This window comes from Phoxinus phoxinus (assembly GCF_949152265.1).
Source record: "Phoxinus phoxinus genome assembly, chromosome: 10".
Taxonomy (NCBI): Eukaryota; Metazoa; Chordata; class Actinopteri; order Cypriniformes; family Leuciscidae; genus Phoxinus; species Phoxinus phoxinus.
This window is the reverse complement of record NC_136885.1, coordinates 10,971,709-10,990,185: the sequence shown is the minus strand read 5'-3', so window position 1 is coordinate 10,990,185 and position 18,477 is coordinate 10,971,709. Positions and strand designations below refer to the sequence as shown.

The 18,477-nt window shown below is 38.4% G+C and overlaps 1 protein-coding gene across 1 annotated transcript in view; it reads left to right on the top strand.

Moving 5' to 3' along the window:
- Positions 1-18,477, top strand: part of dnah5 (dynein, axonemal, heavy chain 5) — a gene marked incomplete at its 5' end in the record, with an annotated part of 152,884 nt that overhangs the window by 35,976 nt on the left and 98,431 nt on the right. Inside the window, 13 exon segments of the mRNA XM_079625837.1 lie at positions 6,265-6,510; positions 6,858-7,054; positions 8,682-8,775; positions 9,294-9,433; positions 10,126-10,327; positions 10,609-10,844; positions 11,388-11,606; positions 14,711-14,773; positions 15,942-16,180; positions 16,692-16,932; positions 17,053-17,252; positions 17,567-17,720; positions 18,299-18,462. Of these exon segments, the coding sequence (XP_079481963.1) occupies positions 6,265-6,510; positions 6,858-7,054; positions 8,682-8,775; positions 9,294-9,433; positions 10,126-10,327; positions 10,609-10,844; positions 11,388-11,606; positions 14,711-14,773; positions 15,942-16,180; positions 16,692-16,932; positions 17,053-17,252; positions 17,567-17,720; positions 18,299-18,462 (2,395 nt within the window).

Here is an 18,477-nt window from a genome sequence, read left to right as displayed (position 1 = left end):
ATATTTCTACAATTCACTGTTGTAAAAATCTATTTCACACCACTCATGTGCCAGCTTATTACACCCAGCTGCTAACAGTCATGCTCATTTTCAGAGGACAACAGTCTTGAAGGTAAAAAATGAGTTCAAAAACAGTGGCTCCTCTAATAACCAAAAACCAGCAGGTGTATTAGATGGTCTTGATTCAACGAAAACCTTCCAGGCCTCCAGCGCAGATCTATAAAAAGAGGGAGAGTCCACCATTTCATTCTCTTGCTGCTGCATTAAAAACAAATATTTATCAAAACGCATTCCACTTGCCATCCTTAAAAGAGCTGTTGCATTGTCCATCTAGGCAGAGTTTTTGTTGTACAATAGTCTTTGGGCTGTTTGTAGCCAAAAAGTAATTATCCTAAATGCGCATAACTATATAATTAATTCTTGATGCGCACGTGAGCGCCATCAGCGTTTCTCATAGGTTCGCGTTTAAAGTCTGTGTAGATAGAATGGTGTCGTCTTAGCGGTCTCCAATTTAATAACTAATGATCGTTGCGACGGAAGTGAATCAATCAAAACTAGCTTTAGCTGGAAAATATCTTTATTCAAGAACCGCTATAAAGCCAAAACAATCTCTGTTACCTTAAATTATCCGTTTATCACTGTAAAGTTGCTTTGAAACAATCTACAATGTTAAAAGCGCTATATAAATGAAGATGACTTGACTTGACTTGACTTGACTTGACTTGACTTGACTTGACTTGACTTGACTTGACTTGACTTGACTTGACTTGACTTGACTTGACTTGACTTGATCTGGAAGATACAAAGTGGCTGATCGAATCCAGTGTTATCCGTACCCAGAATAAGGTCACCAGCATGCTTTGAATACTTTGAATTAGTCATGTAGGTGGCTGCAGTACACTCAGTTTATACCAAGGAGTAGAAGCCACTAAATTATTAGCGACCCAAACTCTTCCCCTGTAAGACAATCGGGTACACACTCTTTCCTCTAAACCCTCGCAATTTAACTTTTGAAACTCACTTAAACAAAAATAAATACCTAAAATGTTCAACTACTCTTTTTTTCCATGTAAGATTTCCTGGCAACTGAGGAAGATTTTCAAAAGAAACCTTCCATGTCCAAAAAGCCTCACTTTTGTCCCAGTTAACTTTAACCGATGAAGCTTTTTCATACACATTAAGTGCAATAACCAGTGTCTTAAAAAGTGTATTTTTCATGATTGACAAACACTGTCACATCAGCATAAGCACTTACTGTGATACTTGAACTCTGAGATAACCCAGTAACAATAAAACAAGACAAAGTTTTACGTAAATTAAAAAGAAGAGGCTCAATAGCAATGCTATTTAATTTTCCTGATAAAGGACAACCTTGTCAAAAATGAAAATTAGCCTACAATTTACTCACCCTCAAGTCATCCTAGGTGGTGTATATGACATTCTCCTTTCAGACGAATACAATCGGAGTTATATAAAAAAAAAATGTCCTGGTGGTTCCAAGCTTTATAATGGCAGTGAATGGCCGTTTCTGTTTTAAGTCCATAAAAGTGCTCCACATGGCTCTGGGGGGTTAATAAAGGCCTTCTGAAGCGAACCAATGCGTTTATGAAGTAAAATAATTAGCTTCCGGCTAAACAAACATATGGATTCCACTTACGCCTAAAGCGCAACTTGTGATGTCGGAAGTAGCGTAGTGCGTCATGGCGGATTATGCACAAACGCATCGCTTCAGGCGGTTTTTATTAACCCCCCAGGGCTGTGTAGAGCATTTTTATGATGGATAGATGCACTTTTATGGACTTCAAAACAGAAACAGCCATTCACTGCCATTATAAAGCTAGGAAGAACCAGGACGTTTTTTATATAACTACGATTTTATTCGTCTGAAAGAAGAATGTCATAGACACCTGGGATGACTTGAGGGTGAGTAAATTACATTTTTGGGTGAACTATCCCTTTAACAATGCAAGCAGCACCTGTACACAGCAATTTGACCAGGTTTTAAAAATTGTCACCAATACCAAATGCTTTTAAAACATTAAAAAGATAATCAGGCTTTTTCTTGCCCAAAAGAAATTAGACCAACTTTCGTTTCAAAACCTTTACAAATGTCTAAAATGTCCCGAATTAAAAACAAGTTATGCATTATCGTTCTCTCCGGAATACAATAAGTTTGATCTTTTTGTATAATTAAGTTTAGATATTTTTTAGATCTGTTAGCTTAGACAAGATATTGGCAAATAACCATCTTTGCCTCATTCACAGAGAAACTCATAAATCTCCACCAAGTCAAGTCAAGTCACCTTTATTTATATAGCGCTTTTTACAATACAGATTGTATCAAAGCAGCTTCACAGTGATAACATGAAAATAATACAAAAAACAATTTCATCATCGTCCACCTTGAAGGCAGATCTATAATATTTTTGAATATTAAATGTCCCCAACTAAGCAAGCCAGAAGGTAAGGCAACAGCGGCAAGGAACCAAAACTCCATCAGGTGACAGAATGAAGAAAAAAACCTTGGGAGAACCCAGGCTCAGTCGGGGGCCAGTTCTCCTCTGGCCAACGAGCGAACAGTGTATGATTATGATTCAGGAGCATTACAGGTCAGAAGTCAGAATGAATCAGAGTATTTGTCCAATACAGTTCCAGAATCACTTGTGAAATTCAGACTGAAGCCCAACAATACAAGGAGATTGTCCAATACCAAGCTGACCAATTGTTGCAGTAAGTTCTTAAAAAAGACCAGCGTCCAAGGCAGTCTTGGAGTCTGAGTCTATTTGAGGCAAGTCTTGAATTAGCTATTCAGCACAATCAGTATCACACTGATCAGCAAATCAGGACCACTATCGTCAAATACGATTGACAATTAGCATACAGTTTGAATTGGCGGTATGGTTCTGTTCTGGGCAAGAACTCCCTGCGCATCCATGCAGACTAGCATGGATAAGAGCAGGGAGAGCAGCAAAACCCCCCTTAGGGTGAACAGAACAAACATGAATGTCTTGCAGATATCTAAGTACAGTACAACCTAATTTGAGAATTTATTCTTATTTGAGGGGAATCAGAATGCCAAATCCTGACTGACGAGAGGAGGGGCTGGGGATGGAGGAGGGTAAACGCGATAGCTGCTGATAATACTGAAGGAGCTCATGTATACAGTGATAGGTGTTGTATTCCTATAGGTAGATGTAGATCAGCTGAGAGTCAGCTGATGCGAGCTTGACTAACATGACCTGCCAGAACTGACGCTACACTTGATTTTAAAGACTGGAATAAAAAATCACTGCATCTCATCTCTATAATATTGCTGGTCACCCTCCCATCAGGAAGGCGAAGACTCTAAATGAACAAAAATAAGCACTAGGGGCATCCATGTCATTAACAGAGATAAACCAAGACCTCACTAGAGCTCCCTTCACCCTTTCATTAAAAAAACTCAAATTCTCTCTTTTTTTCTTGCAGGTTATTAAGCAAATTAGGATCATATCTATTAATTAGATCCACCTCCATGTCCTTCTCAATTGACTGAATGGTTTCTATTATTTTTTTTAGTGGAATTATCAGTGTGTTGCAAACAAAACAATTTAATATTTGTTTTCCCTATTTCCCACCACTGTTTAAAATTAGCAAAAGTGCCTTTACACAATCTCCACTGCTGCCAACAAGTTTCAAATGTTTACAAAAATGTATATCCTAAAGCAATTTAATGTTAATATGCCAATAAGTCTTATACACTTGGACAACATTATAGTGAGAAAACCCAAATGATGATCAGTGAACCCATGGAATGAAAAAACAATCAATAATCCGACTACTAAAATAATTGGACACATAGATCCATTCCAGTCGAGCAGCACTAACTCTGTTATCCATCATTTTAATACAAGTATATTGTCTCACTTGTGGATATATAATCTGCCACATGTCTAAAAGATCTATTGTTCCAATTATTTTCTATAACTGAGATGAAGACTGAAAATTAGGTTCTTCATTGGTACCATCAATACATTTTTCAGTACAATTCCAATCGCCTCCTATAATTATATTACAATCAGAACACTGATTTAAAAGATGACTTAACATACTGAAAAAGATAACTCGTTCATGCCCCACATCAGGTGCATATACATTTACAAAATAAAAAAGAACTCCTTCAATATCAGCCTTCATTACACCAAGTCTATCATTTCCAGGTTCCCCTGTTTTCAAAACATTACCTTTTATATCTGGAGAGAATAACATTGCATCCCTGCGCTCACATTTGTTGACTGCATGTAATGTAATGTTGCCTGAATCATAATCATACACTGTTCGTTCGTTGGCCAGAGGAGAACTGGCCCCCGACTGAGCCTGGTTTCTCTCAATGTTTTTTTCTCCATTCTGTCACTGATGGAGTTTTGGTTCCTTGCCGCTGTTGCCTTGGCTTTTGGCTTGCTTAGTTAGGGACATTTAATATTTAACAATATTATTGATCTGCCTTACTTCAGGTGGATGATGACGATGATGCAATTTTATTAGAGAAACAAACTTGTATTATTTTCATGTTATGTGTGAAGCACTGTGAAGCTGCTTTGATACAATCTGTATTGTAAAGAGCGCTATATAAATAAAAGTGACTTGACTTGACATGGATGGATGGAAGGTCAATTACAAAAATACTTTTTTTCTAAAAAAAATTCCACACTTTCTAATTGCAGTTTTTAGACGTATTTAGACGGAAACACTTAATTTTACTCAAGAGATCAACCTCCACAGTCTTCTGAAGAAATGTAAATGACTTAACAAACTGTTCTACATCAGAAAAAAAGTCCTTAGCATCAACCTGCTTTCCAAAAGTATTGTCTAGAAACTGATCAATTTGCTCTAAAGTATAGAAAAGAGAGATCCTTCTGAGGATATTGAGAGTCCTCTTCAAACCCATACTGCGAGCAGGAGTCAATATCCTGCATAGAAGCGGACTCATCTGACAACGCATCCTCTGCTGCCTTTAGCGATTCTGTTCGACTCTTCTCTCACACCCATTCTGATCAGAACTAGTACTTGGCACCACAGTCTTGTAACATTCATTGTTACACTGTCGCCTTTTTCACCCTTTTTTTTGCCTCTGCCGCCATTGGCTTGCTTAGTTGGGGACATTTCATTTATTTTATTATTCAACATTACGATTTTCTCCAGAGCGGCTATACAACTAAATTAATAACTTTTTTACAACAAAAATGAAACATCACTGGACTTACTTAAGATGGACTGTGACGCTATTTTCTTCTGGAAACAAACTTTGTTCCATTATTTTCCTGTTATCTCTGTAAAGCTGCTTTGAAACAATCTGTATTGTAAAAAGCACTATATAAATAAAGGTGACTTGACTTGCCATGTTCAGCCACTAAAAGTTATTTACCTTTTACTAGAGTTATCAGTATTCAAACTTGTTACCTCTACCACTGGCATCTCTGAAGTATTCGCCGCTACATCCATATTAATCTCTGAGTGTCTCACCTCCGTGAGGCCTGAAATCTCCCCCTGAACCGTATATATAGAAGCAGCCTGAGTGGGTGCATAAATGTGACCCTGGATCACAAAACCAGTCACAAGTCGCACGGGTATATTTGTGGCAATAGCCAACAATACATTGTATGGGTCAAAATTAAAGATTTTTCTTTTATGCCAAAAATCATTAGGATATTAAGTAAAGATCATGTTCCATGAAGATATTGTGTAAATTTCCTTCCGTAAATATATAAAACATTTATTTTTGTGAGTGAATACAGCACAATCGCGAACATAAATGGACAACTTTAAAGGTGATTTTCTCAATGTTTCGATTTTTTGCACCGTCAGATTCCAGATGTTCAAAGTTGTATCTCGGCCAAATATTGTCCTATCCTAACAAACCATACATCAATGGAAAGCTTATTTATTCAGATTTCATGTGATGTATAAATCTCAATTTTAAAAAAATTTACTCATGTGACTGGTTTTGTGGTCCAGGGTCACAAATCATATATGATCCTTCTTAATGTTTTACATGAAAAGAGATGTTAAGTGTACAATCTGGACAATCTAAAAACATGTAAACCTGTCTCCTAAAATAAATAACATGCTTCAATACTGGGTTCATACACCCCATGGAAATCGCAGAATTGCCAAACCGCAATAATTCACGCTCTAATACGTCATCAGAGATGAACGGCGGCGCGTTTGAAATCACCACTGTGTAATATTGAATACACCATGTTCTGTTCTATTTATTCAAAGGAGAGGAGGAATGTAAATCCGAGGGTCGTCTCTTGTCACGGAGCACCACGGCCCCTAGCGTTGGCCCCTCTTCCCCACTGGTGAGAAAGAAGAAAAAGAGGGATCTGATGAAGGTGATGGAGGAGGAGGCAAAGGAGCTGCTTTCTCATTTTAACCATCGGAATGTGGATGCTTTACTGCGCCTCACCCGTAACACACTGGAGACCCTACGCAAGCGTATCCACGCGATATCCCTGATGCAATTTCTGGGTTAGTTGTTTTTATTATAATAATTTAGTAAAAACATTTTTAGTTTATTCAGAAAAGTTTTTCTTGAAATTTCACAGGCAAAAAAAGGTCTATTGTCTGTTAGCGTAGTGCAGCTCATCCAGAAGTCACTTTTAAACCATGCAGCTTTCTGTTGGTCAGTGCAACAAATTAACAACTTGAAATTGAGCGAAGTCTGTGTGGAGAATTCGTGGATTATTATCGAAAAGACACATTTATTCTTTGACCTCACATTTATTTATTTTACAAGCACGAAGCTTCCTAGGCTATAATAATTTGGTTAGCCAACTCTAACTCTCAACTCTAAATAAATGTCACTTCCCATGCAGCAGAAGCAGATTCCCCCAGTCGGCAGAAGGGCAGTGGGTCGCAGCCCATCTTTAAGGCTGGAGTGTGTTTATCCATCCCCAACATCATCATGGTTCCAGGGCTAGATGAGGTTCAGCAAGCCTTGAACAGAGCTGTCGACTGTGTGGTCAGCGTCAGTAAAGGAGTTGGACAGTGGAGCAAGGAGAGAATTTCCAAGGTTTTATTTTATTTTATTTGCCATTCATTTTCTTCCATACAAAAACAAACACTCGGTTTTGATCCATTAATGCATCTCTCACTTGCTGAATGTGATCATCTCACTGTTTGAAGTGCCAGTCATAAAAAATCAACGCGTGCTGTAATGAATAATTAATCAAGCCATCTTCTTTTTTTTTTGTGCACTTTAGTAAACAGACACTGTTGTGTCTGCTGAAGCTTTTTTGTTCCAAAAATAAAATAAAAATTTAAATTAACTTTTGACTAAGTTAACTTTGAAAAAATATACTTATTTCAAAATAGTCTGTGTTTATTCATACTGAGTCGGGCTGCACTATATATCGTTTTAGCATCGGTATCACAATGCACGCATTTGCGACAGTCACATCAAACGATGTGCGATGTCAAGTAAAGTGATCAAAGTTGACCCGTACAGATCAGGCCCCATGGGTCGAAACAATGTGATTCTCGGAATAATTGCAAAGTTTAACCATCATAGAGCGAAAGTTATAAAATTGACATAATTTACACGCGTTTTAGGTCCTGTCTGTTTAAGCGATTGTAATGCAAGAAGAATTGTGCAAGAAGACACGAAAAAGAATTGTGCGCTGTTTTCTGTGCGCACACACAGAGCAGCACAGACAGCATGCGAACACAGAATTATGTTCTGTTCCACGTCTATTTGTGCTTGAACGGACACGTACATGCAAAATTATGTCAAAATGCCCGTCTCGGTACGTATCCTTAAACACAGTCGCTTATGGCTAAGAAAATGGATGTGTACCATCATATTGGATCTGGTGCATTCGGCCTTAAAGTGACGGCAGCCTAATATGCCTGCTGCTGTCTGTCATTATTAATGTTAATCAAACAACAAAACACAAAGATAAAATCAATTATGTAGCTTTAAAAAAAATTGATTAATAATACAAATTTTGATTAATTATATTTAAGTTATAGACTACAGTGAAGAATATGCAGTTATTGTACATTTTATTATTCTATTTCCATTTTGCAGTCGCGTCGTGTCTAGTGTGGACAGACAAATGATTTGTTGCTGGATCTTATCGCATCGCGTCTGGTTAGGACACAGTGTTAGACTTACCTCAAAAACATCAAGCACTGTTTATTTAATTTGTTTCTTTATTCTATTGTAACATATAAATGTTTCTAGGTCTTCGTAGTCTTTCATTAAAATGCAGAACCCTGAAACCCATTTGGTTTTTAGCTGATGTCACCAAGGCCTCTTATTTTTCAACCCTTGATAAAAAGTTCAACCTTGCATTAATTTTTGTTAAAGACACTTGAAAATGTCACATTATAGAAAATGGGTTTCAAATACTATTTTATGTTATCTTTATGTAGCCTATTATGTACCTTACACATAATAGGCTACATAAAGTCAACATAATTGAGTTTATGTATTCTCCTTTTGCTCTCATACTTCGTAATTATTTCATTTTCTATTATTTCGAAATATTGTATTCTCCTTTTACTCTCATACTTTGTAATTATTTCGTTTTCTTGAACCGGTGTGAACTTAAAAGTTGCAATACCAAATCTATGCACTTCTTATTTGTTTTGTAATGCGTGCAAAATGTCAGACTTGAGTATTTTTGTTGTCACAGAGGAAAATGAGTGAGCGACGCATGGCCGCTCTGAAACAGAACAAAGAAGAGAGTGAATCAGAAGACGGTGAATCAACCTATCGCAGCTTCTCCGGTACGACTTTTCCTCACCCTCTGTAATTACACTGCTCAGCAGAGCAAATGAAGAACTAACAGGTCCTTGGTCAGTTGAAATTTTGTCTCTATAATGATTGAAAATAAAAGCTCTGGATGGATAAGCTGATCACCAACCATTTGATAAATGAAAGGGAGATCAAGATAATGAATGCAAAGACAGTGGATGTGGTTTTATGAAGTGCTGACACGTTCTTAGTGTCACAGTAATCTTATCCACATTCTTTATTCTCTCTCTATCGCTCACTCGCTCTCAGAATAGGGAAACTGACACAAAATTGACTACAGCAGTGCCACAACAACATATCTCTGCCTACTGTAATGAAGCGACTCTGCCTGTAAATCTTTCATCCCTTAAAATAGATTAGAGATAAAGGGTCCTTCATAGAACTGATCTGAGGCGAAAATATTATATTACTGTTTTTCAGAGGTATTCTTCTCTTACAGCTCCTCTCTGCTATTAAATTGAATCACTCTTATTTGTGTTTCCTCCTGAAGGCAGTACCTCAGATATATCGGCATCTGCAAACCAGGCCATCCCCATCCAAATCAAGAACTACCACAAAAGCATCTCTGAGAACAAAGAGATTGTCAAGCTGGTCTCTGTGCTTAGTACATCCATCAACTCCTCCAAGAAGGTCTGAATTTTTGTTGTTGTAATGTTTTTTTTTTTTTCTATTTCATGACAATGTTCAATTCCTGACTATTATCAATCAATTTACCAGAGATTTGCACACAGACTAAAACGAGTCAAATCCAATGTATTTATTTGAAAACTAGGCAAATGAAATTTATCCCACCGAATGAAAAATTCTAGATTGAATAAAATAAACTTCATCTGCAGGAATTATTGTGTGTCAATTAAGGCATAACCAGAAGGCCATCCTCCGACCTAGCATATTTTTGTAGTGGAGAATCAATATTAGCACTTTTACAAAAACATGAGCTGCACATATCTGCTTTCTAAACCCTCTCAAATGCCTTGACCCATAGACTTCTATTGCAAGTGTATTACTGTAATACACTGTAATAAAAAAATTTTTTTTTTTTTTTTTTTTTTTTTTACAAACTGAGGAATCATTTAAAATATTTTTTTGGGCAGTTCACAGCACGCTACAGATGCTTATTTAGAATGTGCCACTTTCCTTTAAGGCATATAAAAGCATACTTATTATTTACAAGTCAGATAGGTATGATTGTCCCATGAGAACAAGTCTATATAGCCTTTGCTGAATATGTTTGCTTCATGCGGTTGTGTTTAAATTATAATGTGACAGTGTGATATTGTTTGATGTGTAATGCGTGATACTTGTCATGTTCTGTTACACAGGAAATAATGAACGCTTTGGATCGCTTTAGCCTCTATCACCACATTTGGAAGAAAGATAGAGAGGAAACCATCCAGAAATTCATTCAGGGGAACCCTCTTCTTTCTGAATTTGAGTCTCAGATCTTGTACTACAGAGATCTGGAGCTAGAGATTAATGCAGAACCTGAGTTTATCTCAGTTGGAGCTCTGGCACTATATACAGGTAAACAGACTCTGAATCAACAGAAACTAAGTGTTCTAACAGTGATATAGAGCTTAGCAGACAGCATGTTTATTAAAATGGCACAGCTATTGATTGCTTCAATACAGGGAACATGTTTATTATTGCTGCACTTATATTTCAAGCCTTTATGATACATAAGTAGCAGTGCTTGCTAGCAGAGTTATAGCTTTTGGAGGGTAAAAAATGACTTTGTTATTATTATTATTATCAAGCTACAAAAGGCCCCTTTATTCCTTGTGTGTTGCTGTATTTACCTACAGTGGATCTGAAGTTGGCCCTTACTGCTGAGACGAAGAGCTGGATGGTGGATTTTGGTCACCATTGCAACAGGAAGTATCATATGGAGATGGAACAGATCTTCACTTTTATAGATGAGGCGAGCAAGAAACTCAACAGGCAGATTAAAGACTTGGATGATATTCGTATCGCCATGGCAACGCTCAAAGAGATCAGAGAACAGCAGATCTCCATAGACTTTCAAGTTGGTCCAATTGAGGTACATACAAACAAACAAACAAACAAACAAACAGAAAAATAACACATGCATTACATTTTGAATAATCTTTACGCAGCTCTTTTTCATGTAACTATAATTCATGGTGGCCACAGCTGGCACAACCCCTAATAACAATTCCCTACAACTTCATTAAAAAAAAAAAAAACGTGTATGTTATGTTATGTATGTATAACAGACTTGTGTTTTTTTTTCTCTTCTCCTTTTTGGAGCTGTGAAGAAATCCACTATGTTCCACATACAGTACATACGTTCCTACATACATACAAATAAACAAATAAATCATAGGGGGTAAATAATGACAGATCATTATTATTGTAATTTTGTATTATTATTATTATTATTATTTTTTTTTTATGTTATTAATTTGAATATCTATTTTTGCTGAAGCATTAAGAAACAGTTATGTATATGATATGATATACATATTAATCATATATGTACATATATGTATGTATATACATACATATACATATCCAGCTATGATAGGACTGCAATGTCTCTTTCCCTGGTTTTGGCCTACAGGAATCGTACGCCATGCTACATAAGTATGGATTATTGATTGCCAAAGAGGAAGCGGAGAAAGTGGACACACTTCGGTACACCTGGGAGAAACTGCTTTCCCGTAGCACAGAGGTGCAGAATGAGCTGGTGTCCCTCCAACCAAACTTCCGAGGAGAACTCATCAAAAACGTTGAAACCTTCGTGGAAGACTGCCAGTACTTCTACAATGACTATGATAGGGTGAGTCCTGAGGGTCAGGTAAATATATCCATCCACTTCTCTTGCTTTGAGACGATCCCTCAGGCAATTATGGTTTCAAGCCCAAACACAATTGTTTTCCTGCATTTATATTCCTGTGGGAATTCTGAATATAATGCCAGATATCAAGCCACACAAAAATGTGATTCTTTGAAGCAACTGATGTTCCCTTTCAAAAGCTACTCTCAATGCTGTGCTTAATTCGGCGCTCTGGCAAACACTTTTTTGTGACCAGCTGTGAAATATGTGTGCCACATGTCAATGAAATTGCCTTAGAACAGTAGCCTCAGACAGTGACGTCATTGGAATGCATGCTCATCAGAGGATATAATTAGATGTGCCATGTGCATCTACAGGTATTTTTGTCTTCAGACCTACTGTATGTATGTGTGTAACTCAAACTCTATCTGTCTCCTTGCTAGGAGTTAGTTTTCACTAGGCAATGTGCAGAAAATTATATATTTCTCCTCTCACTCTTGTAAACAAGTAAAAAAGGAAAAGAAAAGAAAAATGAGCGGTGTGCAAAGTAAATGGTGTCTGAATGCGACACACACCAGTATTGCTTTGTTTGTCTGGGGGATGAGCACGCTGCCCTTGCGTTGCAGGAGAGCGAGTGCAAGCATTGTGATTTATTCATGGTTAAGATGCTACGTGCTCGTCTTGCTTACTTCCAAGAGCCAGCACCGCTATGCCATCATGGGGCTCGTGAATGGATCTGAGGGGCGAGAGACGAGTCCATCCCTATCGCTCGTACTCTTCAGACCCAGATGTCCTTTTGCCCGATTCGGAAAAGCACCCTGGCCCTTCTTCGGCTACGATAATGAATCTCTTGAATCCGGTATGGATTATGAGTTGCCTACCTCAGAGTGTTCCTCGCGTGATGATAAAGCTTGTGAGGAATTACTCGAGGTGGTTGACAAGAGACCCCAACAGTGGTCTCTCCCTTTCTTTGAAGTACTCCATGACGAGTTATCTCGTTCATGGGGGAAAGCATATACTTCTCGTGTCTATCATGGGTACGAAGGCATGGGAACATATGATGATGCCACAGGTCGAAGAGACGCTCGCGAGCTATCTCTTTCCTGGTTCGACATCATCTTTAAATAAACCAACTCTCCGCACTAAGCCATGCAGAACCACCTCAACGCTACTGAGGAAAGCGTTTCAAGTCGCAGGTCAGGCTGGTGATTGGGTACATTCTTGGAGCTTCGTCGAGCCACAAATTTGTCCCTCCGTGCGACCAAGGTCGTTCAATGGGTGCTATGGTCAGCACGAAGAGGCACCTGTGGCTGAACCTCACAGGCATCAAGGACATGGACCGAGTGTTCCTGCTTGATGCCCCTATGTCACCTTCTGCCCTTCTGGTTAATACAGTCGTCAGCAGGTTTCGGGAGGTGAAGAAACACGAGGAAGCATTCATGCAATTCCTTTCTCGCCGCACTTAGGGAGAGGGGCTGACGGCCACCCAGCCTCGTCCAGGTCCTTCTGTTAAATGTGAGGCACAAAAACAGAGTGTGGTGAGTCAAGCTCCCCCTCGTCAAGAAAAGGCCAGATCTCAGGACTATAATCTCCAAAAAGATGAAATCCTGATGGTCTTGTGCCCAGCTCTGTTGGGTTGACACCCCTCAGGACGGGGCAAGTAAAAATAAATCAGCCCGCCCCTTCCCGGCACCCCTACGAAACCTCTGTACCATCACCGCCGCCTCTGGTGTTTCGGGGGGCAGCGATTTCCAGCAAATATTGGGTGTTCCGTTGCTTTCTGTTGTTGCCCAGGACACGAAACACCCAATTTCCCCCCCAATGGGAGGTATCAAAATTGGAACCCATTTCAGAGAGCTTGGCAGCATTGAACCTACTGCCTGGTATCTCTATGTGGGTCCTAATTAAAGTAGAAAAAGATTACAGGAACCAATTTGTTCGCCATTCTCCGCAAATCAATGGTGTGGTCCCCACTACAGTGAAACCAGAACAGGCACACTTACTGTCACAAGAGCTGAAATCTCCTCTAGTAAAAGGGGCCATAGAACATGTTACCCTCCCAGAGAGAGAGTCAGGCTACTACAGCAGATACTTCCTGTTTCCTAAGAAAGATGGGGTGTTGCATCCGATTTTAGATCTTCGAGGCTTGAACCGTTCTGTCAGAATGCTCAAGATCAAGATAACTATAACTATCAAGGTGACCGTGTCGCAAATTCAACATTGCGAATGGTTCGTCACAATCGATCTCAAAGACGCATATTTTCACATAGAAATACTGCCACAACACAGGAAGTCCCTGAGGTTCGCTTTCGTGGGCGAAGCTTATCAATATTGGGTTCTTCCATTCAGCCTAGCTTTATCACTCTACACATACACAAAGTGCATGGATGTAGCACTGTCTCGATTGCGACTCCAGTGCATCTGTATTTTGAATTACATAGACAATTGGCTGATATTAACACATTCACAAGAGCTGGCTTTACGAAACAGAGATGTCGACTAGCTCATCTGGTTTATCTGGGGTTGAGACTCAACGTCAACAATAGCGCTCTCTCTCCTACCCAGAGAACGACATATTTAGGGGACATATGGGATTCGATCACGATGCGGACACATTCAGAAAACCCTGAGCAAAGTCAGGCTAGGTCAAGATTGTCAGTATCAGCAAACATTTGGTATCATGGCGTCTGTGTCTACAGTGATCCTTATGGGCCTTTTGCACGTGAGACCATTTCAGTTGTGGTTCAAAGCCATTTCAGCCAAGGGCCAATCTCCAAAGGCAGATAAGGGTTACCCGCCGCAGGCCACTTATCCTCTCTATGTGGCTCAGACCCCTGCTTCTCGCCTTGGGTACCACTCTCTAGGTGCGCCTTGCCATCACAAAATGCTAACGACAGACGTGTTGCACACATATTTCACAACTGGTCACAACAAAAATTGTTCACAGAGCACTGAATCAAGCGTAGCATCCCGTTCCCGCTTTTTCATGGGACAGGGTTACAGTCAAGTAACCCGAGATGTTTCCACTGCACATGAAAATTAAAGTGGTTGTTTATCTTAAATTAACAATATGTTTGTTTTTAACAATTTGCTTGTCAAATCTTTAGGATGGTCCCATGGTGGTTGGATTGGCTCCCCAGGATGCCAGTGATAGGCTTATTATGTTTCAGGTACAGTATCCTGTAAATCCTGTTTGCATAACATACATTTCCTTGACATACTATCATAATATAACTACATTAAACTGAATCATTTTTGTTATTTTTTTGTTTTTGCTCTCACCTTTAAATAGTTTGGTACATAGGAATATTCATGGGTTAGCATTATAGTAAATATCCAAGAGAGTTGTGTGACACAGAATGAATTACAATTAGCCTTTTAATTAAGACAAAGAGAGATAGCATATACACATGCCAACTTACATTAACACAAGACAATGAACAGAGGAGATAACTGAAGGGTTAAATACACTGAGGGTGTTAATCAAAGGAACAGGAAACAGGTGTGTAACTAATTGGAAACCATGACAACAACTGAATGACTAGGGTTAAATTCCAATCGGAAGTAAGCATCCCACGTGGTCTTTCATTGCTGCCTTCGCCAAGTGCACTCCAAACGGCTTCATTATTACACACAAGATCCCTGCTCCTCAGTCCAAAGTCCCCACTTCAAGGGCTCTGCCCTTTGACGATCTGGTCTTAACTTTATAAGTTAAACATTAAACATAAAGCATTAAACACATTTTCTACCTATGAAACTTTATAAATTAAATATGAAATGCATGATGGAAATGTGTCTATTTATCACAACAAAACAACCTGAATTTATTCTGTTTATACGTTAACTCCAACTCTTCCGCCATATCTAAATTTAAAATGAATCGTGAAGATTCTTCACCATAAGTCACATGAACATAAACGATTAAATGACTTCCTTGAAGTAACCATCGCATGTTCCTTTCACTAACAGACTTGTGGAAAGGCCCTTCGTGAAAGGATTCAGTTGTTTACTTTCGTTTGGAACACCACTACAAATGGTGTCCCCTTCCCGCAGTGCACTTCAAGGGTGCAAAAACGCAGTTCGGAATTCGCCCTAGAACTCAGAAACTAAACATGACCGTGTCCTTGACAATATCATGTTTTTCAGTGTTTTTAACTTACTTCTTTCCAACATAACTGAGCTAGTTTTATGTCCACTGTACCACTCACTCCATATTATTTTTGTTATTACATAGTATACTGTACTTGATGTTAGTTAAATATATATGTTATGTAATTTATGTAAACATATAATTGAATCCTTGGTTTGATTATTTTGAAATGATCTGCCGTTTCACAGAATCGCTTTGACAACCTCTTCCGCAAGTACATCACATACACAGGTGGTGAGGAGCTCTTTGGCCTATCTGTTACCCAGCATCCTCAGCTGCTTGAGATCAGGAAACAGTTGACACTTCTCCAAAAGCTCTATGGACTCTACAACAGTGTCATTGACACAGTCAATGGTTACTATGACATCTCATGGGCTGACATTCACATTGACAGAATCAACAATGAACTTCTTGAGTTTCAGACGAGGTGAGAAGGTTACAGAAGTCAAACTAAATTTCTGAAGACCCTCTCTCTGGCAGTCATGTAATAAGTTACATTGAAAAGCATGAAGGCACCAGGGGATTTCAATTGTGCTGGTCTGTTCTGGTAATCGCAGAAGCTTCTCAGAGAAGAGATTCATTCTCCATGCCTGTCAAGAACTGAAATTAAAGTCAGCTGTGTTGGAGCAAGTACCAGTGTAATGCAATAATCCTTTCAGAATAATAGGATGAATGGAGAGTTTTCTGTCTGATGCAATTTAAAGTATACTTGAGTTAAAAGTATGGACATCTTTATAGTTTACAACAGAGTAATTTGCAGTCAGCAATATTTACTTTACTTTTATATGCAATCACTCAATGTTAATTTAAAGTAATAGTGGACAAAAATGTTCAAAGCTAATAATAAATATATTTAAATGTGAAATCAGACACAATGAACTTTAAATTTCGCACCTTTAAATGTTCTTGTTGTTTTGGGGGTTTGTTTTGTTTTGTAGGTGCCGTAAGCTGCCGCGGGCCCTTAAAGAGTGGCAGGCATTTCTTGACCTGAAAAAAACGATTGATGAATTTAGTGAGTGCTGCCCCTTGCTGGATCTAATGACTAACAAAGCAATGATGACACGCCACTGGAAGAGAATTACTGAGGTTACAAGTCACACCTTTGAGGTCGAAACTGATAACTTCAAGCTTCGCAACATCATGGAAGCCCCACTGCTGAAGTACAAAGAGGAAATAGAGGTCAGAATTAGTTTTTAATTCCATAGTCATGAATAGAGATTAGATTGTAGTTTTGGCCTTAAAATTCACTTTTTAAAGAATTTGTATAGAATCCATTATAATTGTAACACATTTGAGCAGGATATCTGTATCAGTGCTGTGAAGGAGCGTGACATTGAGCAGAAACTCAAGCAAGTCATTGCGGAATGGGACAACAAGACCTTTACATTTGCCCACTTTAAAACCAGAGGTGAGCTCCTTCTGAGAGGAGACAGTACATCAGAGATCATTACTAACATGGAGGACAGCTTGATGGTGCTTGGTTCCCTTATGAGCAACAGGTGAGCCAGTAGATCAACAATTCATTCCTCTGGAAAATTCTACTGTCCGTGCAGTTACAGTTTATTTATATTCTATTATTCAAGTGTTGTTTACTTATTTCTGTGAACATTAATGATTTAATAATGAATTGATAAAAAAAAGTTTCACACATGAATTTGGCAAATTGACCGTGTTGAATTGTGGTATAACATTTAAATGTATATATGCTGTAAGTTTATGAAGTACATTTGCATAGGAAAATCAAATGGAATGATTTGGGACAATTATCTAGCTTATCCTACATCTCCTGACCTTGTGTCTTATATCTCTGTAGATACAACACACCGTTCAAAGCCCAGATCCAGAAGTGGGTTCAGAACCTCTCCAATACAACAGATATCATTGAGAACTGGATGACTGTACAAAATCTCTGGATTTACCTTGAGGCTGTTTTTGTTGGTGGAGACATAGCCAAACAGCTGCCAAAGGTAATAACAGTGATTCAGTCTCACTCCCACACATTGACACTTTTTTGGCCATTTTATTGAAAGTGAAGAAACGATGGGGAAAGGGGGGAACAGGCCATGCTCATGACACATAATGATTTTGAACCCACATGAGCTCAATGTATTTTAAGTTACATTAACTAACTACCCAATGTACAGTAAATATGTTTGTTTTTTTATGTTTAATATTGTTTGATGCTTGATAATTTGATGCTTGATTATAAAAATTATGCTGTAAAAATATACTGTTTGTAGTTAGTTCATGTTAACTAATGCATTAACTAATGTTAATGAGACCTTATTATAAAGTGTTACCAATAATTCTAATAATGACATACTTACAATTTTACTTTATAATTGTACTTTACGATTGAAATAATATATCATAACATTGAACTAATTATATAATTTTTGCTTTATGATAATACGATTTTTGTTTGTTTTGTTGTGTTAAATAACACAGATTTTGAAGATGTTTTGTTTTGTGAAATTCCTGTTTACCTGGAGTTAAATATTTAATGTGAAATTTTAACAAATTCAAGCGAAACCTTCTCTTTTAGGAGGCAAAGCGCTTCTCCAACATCGATAAATCGTGGGTGAAAATCATGACTCGAGCTCATGAGATGCCCAATGTAGTCCAGTCTTGTGTGGGAGATGAGACTATGGGTCAGCTGCTGCCTCACCTGCTGGAACAGCTAGAGATGTGTCAAAAATCTCTCACAGGGTACATAACACATCT